This window comes from Coffea arabica, chromosome 11c (genome assembly GCF_036785885.1).
Source record: "Coffea arabica cultivar ET-39 chromosome 11c, Coffea Arabica ET-39 HiFi, whole genome shotgun sequence".
In the NCBI taxonomy this organism is placed as follows: domain Eukaryota; kingdom Viridiplantae; phylum Streptophyta; class Magnoliopsida; order Gentianales; family Rubiaceae; genus Coffea; species Coffea arabica.
In genome coordinates this window covers 37785352-37793915 of record NC_092330.1, presented here as the reverse complement: position 1 = coordinate 37793915, position 8564 = coordinate 37785352, and the positions used below count along the sequence as shown (strand labels likewise).

At 36.3% G+C, this 8564-nt stretch overlaps 1 protein-coding gene across 1 annotated transcript; it reads left to right on the top strand.

Moving 5' to 3' along the window:
- Window positions 1–1059: 1059 nt before the first annotated feature.
- LOC113716819 (putative clathrin assembly protein At2g01600) lies at window positions 1060–7964 on the top strand. The gene is made up of 15 exons (XM_027241302.2): window positions 1060–1364; window positions 1463–1532; window positions 1947–2044; window positions 3774–3912; window positions 4062–4189; window positions 4935–5027; window positions 5173–5223; window positions 5639–5704; window positions 5798–5863; window positions 5992–6072; window positions 6166–6246; window positions 6341–6511; window positions 6614–6689; window positions 6786–6898; window positions 7359–7964. Exons 1-15 carry the CDS (start codon window positions 1275–1277, stop codon window positions 7710–7712), a joined length of 1677 nt encoding a protein of 558 aa, XP_027097103.2. The 5' UTR covers window positions 1060–1274; the 3' UTR covers window positions 7713–7964.
- The last annotated feature ends 600 nt before the right edge of the window (window positions 7965–8564 follow it).

Below are 8564 nucleotides of genomic sequence, written 5' to 3'. Positions count from 1 at the left end.
TATACGTGATCATTTGATTTTCATCTGGTATTAGCTAGTAAATAATCTTGCATTCATTGTCAATTTGGCCAATAAAGCTATTTTCGGTCAAAATACAATAAGAATATGCAAATTAAGGTTCTATTGGTAAATATTAGTCATAATCATACAAAAAGAGAAGATAGCCCACAAGTTGGGCTCAATTACATACATGTGTTTATGCTATTATTATTAAGCAAAATCAAATAGACATATACATGTGTTTAAAAAAATGAATTCATACACATAATTAGTGAGAAATGAAAAATTCATTTTTTGAAATGTGAGAAATGGAGAAATTCATTTTGTGAAATGTGAGCGATGAAAAAAATCATTTTATAAAATGTGAGGGACGGAAAAATTTATTTTATAAAATGTGGAGGACTATAGATCAGATTATGTAAAATATAATTTGACAAATTTACCCTTAAAAAATGATCACGTGCCTTGCACATGATGGATTCCTACCAAAAAAGATCGGAAACCTAGTTAGGGACTAAATTTGTCCGATGTGACTATGTAAGGGATATAAAATTACACTTTTAAAAGTGAGGGACGAAAAAAATTATTTTACAAAATGTGAGGGGCGTTTTGGACGATTTTTCCTCTAATTTATCACCAAGTGTCTAGTGCTGTATTAGAAATACAGAATATTAATAATAATGAAACTCCACTTTTTGTTAATGAAACATTTCGTATTATCCATTTTTTTCATAACTTACAACATGACATAATTTGCTATTAATAAAATTTAAGTGTCAACAACATCACTCAATGCACGGGGAAGGTTGAGTATGATAAGATGAGTGGAATTGTAAATCAATATCTTCTATTTAAAGAAAAAAAAATCACACGAATTAAAATTGGGAACTTTTAAATTATTTTATTAATGCTACAAAAAGTTGCAAAATTAAAAAATTAAGATGGGTCCCAAAAATTTTTGCTGTACTAATGATGACTCATTATACTCTGGCTGTGTGGAAGGGGCCGCCAAATTGAACTTTTTTCATTGCCAAACAGTCAGATCACACGCACAGCACGCAGTAACAGTAACTATACCCCACTCTCTCTTTCCTCCGTCAACCGAACAAACAGAAAAAGAAAAAATCCTCCCATTCTATACTCTCCTTTTCTTCCGGGGCTCTAACAAAACGAGGGAGAGCGATTTCTACCCGATTCTGAAGGAGAGGTTAGGCGATCTCCGCGGCAAGGTTTCAGAGGGAAGGATTATTGGTATTATTTATCAATAGAGAGAAATGGGGACGCTTCAGACATGGAGAAAAGCCTATGGTGCACTTAAGGACCAAACAAAAGTTGGACTTGCCCATGTTAATAGCGATTTTAAGGTACCCTTTTAAGATTTATTTGATGGGCTGTCGTCAGTTTTCTTGATTGATTTATCGGAAGTAACAAATTTTGGGGTTTTTTTTTCCTTTTTATATAGGATTTGGATGTGGCGATTGTTAAGGCTACTAATCATGTCGAGTGTCCGCCCAAAGAAAGGCATCTTAGAAGTGAGTTGTTACTTATTAACACTTATATATATTTTTTGGATTAATAGATCCGATTTTTGGGTTGAGATTTTTGTGGGTTTTGCTTTAATTGAGGAGAATATGTGGATTTTTACATGGGTTTTCGATTTTTCGAGCAATATGTCAACTTTCCACTTGGGGTTCGAGTTTTTGGGACAAAATGGAATGTTGGATATTTTTGTGGGGAAATGGAGTTTTTGCTTGCGGCTTTCGAATTTTAGCCTTGGCCTTGGCCTTTGGTGAGAAAGGAAAAAAAATAATTTTGGAACTGGGGTTTGGTTTCTGAGAGTTTGATGGATTTTTTTGAATTTTTAGTTTGATTGTTTGCTATTGTTTGTGAGATTCAAAATGTCTGAACTGCTGGTTGGACTGCTGTGCTTTGGCTGTTTCTTTCAGAAATTTTGCTTGCCACATCAGCTGTTCGACCGCGTGCTGATGTTGCATACTGCATACATGCGCTTGCTAGGCGATTGGCAAAGACGCATAATTGGACGGTATGAACTTTTCTGCTGATAATTTAAATGTTTTAGCTTTGTGTGATCATTGTATATTGCAATTTTTCATCATGCTTTTAGCTGAGTATTGCGGTTGACCCTTTCAGTAGCGTTAGTTGTGCTTTTGACTGTAATGTGGAGTTGGATGGTTGTTATTAGTTTGATTTGCAATACCGGTGTGCTCAAAGTTTGGAATTAGGTAGTTATTATCAGTTGATTTAGAATATCAGTGCGCTTAAAGTCTAAGTATGTTAGTTCACTGGTGAAGGTGAACCCCCCCCCTTCTTTTTTCCTCTTACTATGCAAAGAAACAAGAGTTGCATTTTTTGCTGATCAAAAGTGAGTGAATTGTCAAGGTCCTGGTCAAGTCCAGCACCTAACTGATCTTTTATTTGCTGGTGTTGCATTTGATCAGTGTTTTGTCAGACCTTTACAAAGGGAGGAGAAAAGAAGAAGTAGGGAGGGGAAGGGACTGTAGAAAGTGAGACTAGGCCCTATCTATGACGAGTAAAGAAGACTATTAACTACTAGAGTACATCCATTTCTGGATACCTTGTTCAGGTTGATATCTTTTGAGTGTTTGAGCTTTGCTTCCACAAAATTTATTCATGGATAGTAGTCATTCTCTTTTTGGTGGGCAGATGGGCTGTGGAAAAGGATACTCTAATATGAGTTCAGCTGTATGATTCTCACTTCATTTATGCTACGTATCTGTTCAAGTAATGGTTAAATCTAAATTCATTGGAGTTATAGTCTTATTTCCCTAGCTAAATGTAGTTTAACTGGTTGAGGATTTGACAATGCAAAGAATATTGTTAACCCATTATCACTTTGACATCTTGTTGAAGTTCAGTTGTGGTCATTGAGATATCATATACTGTTTTTATGTATTAGCTTTACAGCCTTTTTTCGTTTGGCTAATCTGGCCCATGGCTAATAATTCTTCTTCTTTGGTATGTTGTTTGTGGAGTCTTTTGGCCTTTAGCTTAATGGCATCTTGTCAAGGAACAATGATTTAGCTTGAAGGTGGTCAAAATTTTCAAGTGGTTGGAGTCTGTTTACATATAGTACATAGGACAAGGAGTTTTAAGAAAATTGATTCTACATTCCATTTCTTCCATGTAATTTTCACTTTGAAGCATCAAGATATGATTTCCTTGGGCGATTGAAAGTAACTTCTTTTCATGTATTGCGGTTATGGGCTGTGCTGATAGTTGTCTCACATCTGATTCATTCTCTTGTAGTGCATATGTTGCTGTGGTAATATTTATGTTTGTAAACTTAAAAAAGTATTTTAAGACCAAAGTCATCACCTTCTTTTGTTGTTCACTGGTCCTGCATTTCTAGGTGGAAATGTTATACATTGCCAACTGTACGTAGAGATGAAAAATGGGTGTGATTTAGTGTCCATTTCTACTTAAAGCAATTGAAGTCTTTTTATTCTGTGAATCTACAGTAATTACCTCTAGAAGGTATGATATCCCAAAGACCTGGTGGTGTGATCAGAAGAGATCTACACTGTAATGGTCTTAATCCTTCCAGATTGCAGTGTGACTTATCAAAAAAGATTTAGAAAAATAAAGATAAATTAAAAATACAAAAGAGACTGAAGAACAGTGTGTTTGAGAGGTTTGTGTTGCTATTATTTTGTTTATGGACAAGATTTTTGTTTCATTGGTTTGGTTAGAGTGATGTCTTGTCTGTTAACAGTCTTTTTCTGTATTAACAGGTAGCATTGAAGACACTGATAGTTATTCATAGGGCTTTGAGGGAAGGTGATCCTACATTCCGGGAAGAACTTTTGAATTTCCAGCAGAGAGGACGTGTACTACAAATGTCCAATTTCAAGGATGATTCAAGCCCTATTGGTACTGAAGGATACCTTTGTCTATTATTTCCCTTTGTTTTTATGTCCTTTTTGATGAATGTTTGTTTAACTTATGTTTGACTATAGATTCATTAATTTTGAGTGTTCTAAGTTGATCCTGGTTTCTTCTATTCTTATTTCTCTCTCTAGCTTGGGATTGCTCTGGCTGGGTGCGCACTTATGCTCTCTTTCTGGAAGAGCGACTTGAATGCTTTAAGATTCTCAGGTATGATATTGAAGCTGAGCGTCTTCCTAGGCCAGCCCAAGGACAAGAAAAGGTATGTGGTTCACATGATGGTCTATTATCTCTTTGCCTTGTGGTTCCCCTTCTCTGTCTGTGTAGGTTTCTAATACTTAAGGGAGCTGTTATGATTGCATTTCTTGTGTCTGAATGCAGTTAGACATGTTTGAGAGAGAATAGGCAATTTGTTGCTTGTTTTCAAAGAATATTTGGTGCCTCATCTTAATGAGATCTCTCTTTTGAGCTATCAAGTACTGTGGAAGTGTTTGATAATTAAAATTTCTTTGTTTCAATTATGGGAATTGTTTCAGTATTGAAGATCTGTTTGGGGGACTATTCTATTTTAGTAGAACCTTCTGAGCGGATGATATTTTCAGCCTCAATCAACTCAAAGAAAAGATTCGACTACATGAGTTGATGCTAACTTGAATCTAAGATGACAATTTCTTTTCCTTCTTTTCCTGTATCTTTTTCTTTTGGCTCTTATATTTTTGCAAAAGTGATTCAGATGTTGAGGCTTTTTTCTTTTTATTTTGGCTCTGTTTTTTCTCTTTCTTTTTTCTCTCTTTCTTCTGCAATAGGGATTCAGATGTTTCTCAACTATGTGATTTTGTTCTGTGGGAATAGTGAGTAATACAAGATAAAAGTATGCTCAGACTTTTCCTTCTTCACAGGACCAAGCCTTGATGTATAAGAACATGTGATGTTTGGTCGACTGAAAGTTGTGTTTATTGTGTCTTAATTCTTGGTCTTCAAGTCATTTTCCTTGCCCTTGTTCCCAGGGTTACAGCAGAACAAGGGAGTTGGAAAGCGAAGAGCTTCTAGAGCACTTACCCTCTTTGCAGCAGCTGCTATATCGTCTTATTGGATGTCGGGTAGTTTTCTGACTCTTTAGAAGATAGTTCTTTTTTTTAAATCTTAGTCGTTTTTTACTGTCTGTTTCTGTAGCTGCTCTTTTGAAGATTTTAAATGTCTAAGAGCCATAGGTAACTAAGACTAAGAAACTGGTTCATTTTTCAGCCTGAAGGAGCAGCTGTCCACAATTATGTAATTCAGTATGCCTTAGCTCTGGTACGTTTTATCTTAGTGTTTTAGCTTCTGTTAAATAAATATGAATTTTCTCAATTTATCCTGTTTGTTAGAATTTTGTCAAATTTGCTCCAAAATATAACTCGAGACTCTTGTCACCAAGAGATTGAAGAAATTAAAACTGTTTTGGGGTAGTGTGAAGAAAAGTATGGTTGAAGGAAATACCCTTTCTATCTGTAAAGTACCATGCTTCAGAAGTCCGCTCTAGTGGAATTCCTCCCTATGGTACTTGCACTCTTGTGCTTTACGTGGGTATAAACAGATAACTGATTTCAAAATTTAAATTAAAATAGACTGCACCTGTGCTGGGAAACATTGTCTATTGTTGAATATAGCAGTTGAATGGGATTTTTTCTGTATATTACTTATGGTTCATTTGGATATATGTTTTTCCCAGGTGCTCAAGGAGAGCTTTAAAATTTATTGTGCTGTAAATGATGGGATTATCAATCTTGTTGACAAGGTGAATTTTTTATTGTGCCTTTGAGATGTTCTTTTGACAAAAAGATTCTCCTTATTTTTTGCCCGCTAAATCTTTTTCCTGAAATTCCATCAGTTTTTTGAGATGCCTAGACATGAAGCAATTAAAGCCCTTGAGATATATAAAAGAGCTGGGCAGCAGGTGATGTTTCTGAACTTAACTTGGATTTTGTTAAATTTGAAAATTTTCATGTTTTTTTCAAAGTTGTTTGGAATTCAGAGGATCTTAGCTGGCATTAGTATCACTCAATGAGCGGGATCTTTCTGCAGGCAGCAAGCCTTTCTGATTTTTATGAAGTTTGCAAAGGGTTAGAACTTGCCAGGAATTTCCAGTTTCCTGTGTTGCGAGAGGTAGAAGTTTATACTTTTCTTTCTTGAGTAGGTATTATTATAGTGATAAATTCTTATGAAGGATCCCAGCATGACGTCATTTTTTGTCACCAGCCGCCACAATCCTTTCTTGTGACGATGGAAGAGTACATAAGAGAAGCACCAAAGATGGTGTCTCTTCCGGCGCAGCCCTTGGTCAGTATGCTTGTTAAATGTGCAAATGGAGTAACTATAATCAAATAACTTTTTTTTTGCAGAGAAGTTACTTTCAATGATTTGTTGTCTTCAGGAATACCCAGAAAGACTTTTGTTGACCTACAAACCCCAGGAAGAACCTTTACCTTCTGAGGAACCTGATGAACCTAAGCCAGTGCCTTTAGATGATGCTGCTGTCTCAACTGCTGAGGCTGCTGCCCCACCACCCCCACCTGCGAACAAGTTGCATCCTGATGATTTGCTGGTAGACTTATCCCTTCATATGTTTTTATACAGTCACTAATGTTCATTTCTTATTGATGAACTCACTGTTTCCATTTCTTCATTTTTTATATGACGTTCTCAGGGTTTAAATGCCATTTCACCTGATGCATCTGCTATTGAGGAAAGTAATGCTTTGGCTTTAGCCATAGTTCCATCCGGTATGTAATTTCTGCATAGTTTCTCCGATGAGTTGTATGTCTGAATTTTATTGCTTGTTGAGTTGATGACTAAACATATGATGCATGCCAATGTAGGTACGACAGATTCTAGTTCTGCTTCAATAAAAGACTTTGACCCAACAGGATGGGAACTTGCCCTAGTAACTACTCCCAGCAGCAACTTATCGTCCTCCCAGGAGAGGCAGTTGGTATGCCTTCTGTACTGTTACTATTCCTTTCTGTAGCAATGTGATTCCAAATCCATGGATTAGTTGGGTGAAAGGTTGGTCGTTATTGTATCCTGTACCATAGTTGCTGGATATTGTTTGGCTTTTATGACATATTTTGGACAACTTAATCAGTTCTGCTGGCTAGAAACAAAACGTGAGGTCTAATGATGTCTGTTACAAACTTGGTATTTTAAGTCAAGATAAAGTACTTGCAGATAAGAAAGAGAAGATTATGGAATAAAGCACCACTAATTTGAGCTCTGAATTTCTTGAAATGACTATCGTGACTCTGAGATTTCTTTGTGATGTCCAATGTTGATAAAGATAGAAATGTCAGCATTAAGCTAAATGGCTTCTTCTGATTGTGACTTGGGATTATTGATTGTTATCCAATTTGTAAAAGTTGCATTCTGCAAATTTTTTTTTTTTTTTTTGGCAGGCTGGTGGATTGGACACGCTCACGCTCAATAGTTTGTATGACGATGGAGCATATAGAGCCTCCCAGCAACCAATGTATGGAGTACCTGCCCCGAATCCGTTTGAAGTGCACGATCCATTTGCAGTGTCAAATAACATTCCTCCTCCTCATTCAGTTCAAATGGGTGCTATGCCTCAGCCTCAGGCAAATCCTTTTGGTCCATTCCAACCTGTCTATCCACAGAACCAGCAGCAGCAACACTACATGATGAGCCAACAAAATCCCTTTGGAGATGCTGGTTTTACTGCATTTCCTGTCAATTCTGTTGGTCATCCCCAGACAACCAATCCATTTGGGAGCACCGGGCTTCTATAATACAAAATGTTGCCGATTGGGCTTAGTTGATTTTGGTACATTTTGGAATGGAGAGCGGAGTGTGGGCTTGTGTATTTTATCCACATGATAGTATATGATTTTGCAGCTTGCTTCCCGAGCTTGTGTTGAGAATGTAAAGGTAGTTGATTGATAATGAAGATGCTACTCTTTAGATAGGGCTGATTACACGATTAATAAGTGCTAAATTATCTCTGCCAATTGAATTAAATCGGTTTATATCATTGGTGTAAACGTTGTTTACCTTGCAGATGCTGAATAGTTTGCTCAGCTAATTTTGTTAACCTTTACATGAGAGAACTCTGTGTTGAATGAGATCCGTGGCAATTTAATATCAGCATCCTTACAAAAAGCTTCCTTTAACACAGTAAAAAGGCTGCTACTATAAAAAGTCTTCCAATCAACTTGAACCAGATTTGTGAGCCAAGATTTTCTTTTCGCCGCCCACAAACACTGAAGTACCAAGATAAGCCTCAAACTGCTGTCTCCTAACTTGTGAAAGAGTATTCGACAGCAAAACACAAGATACTGGTTAGTCTCTTGAGACCTCCCACAATAGATCATGAGTACTCGCTTATGATAAAATAGTTCTTAGCTTTGTCTTTTTTGTTTTTTGGGCCTAAAATACAAGATAGCTTTTTATCATACAAAAAAACTATTATTGTGGTTACCAAGCATGAGAGAGAGAGAGAGAGAGAGAGAGAGAGAGAGAGAGAGCTTTTTTAAATATGAAAGGATTACTGAATTGAAAGGAGATTATTTGAATAATGTGTTTCGAGCGTGTTTGAATTCGAGATTATTTAAAAAATAATTACTGTAGCACTTTTTATGATG

Excerpts from the sequence above, each read along its gene's own strand:
- LOC113716819 (XM_027241302.2), top strand. The coding sequence starts at position 1,275 with ATGGGGACGCTTCAGACATGGAGAAAAGCCTATGGTGCACTTAAGGAC. Across the intron at positions 2,045-3,773 it reads CAAAGACGCATAATTGGACG|GTAGCATTGAAGACACTGAT; the intron begins GTATGAACTTTT and ends CTGTATTAACAG. Across the intron at positions 6,690-6,785 it reads TTTAGCCATAGTTCCATCCG|GTACGACAGATTCTAGTTCT; the intron begins GTATGTAATTTC and ends ATGCCAATGTAG.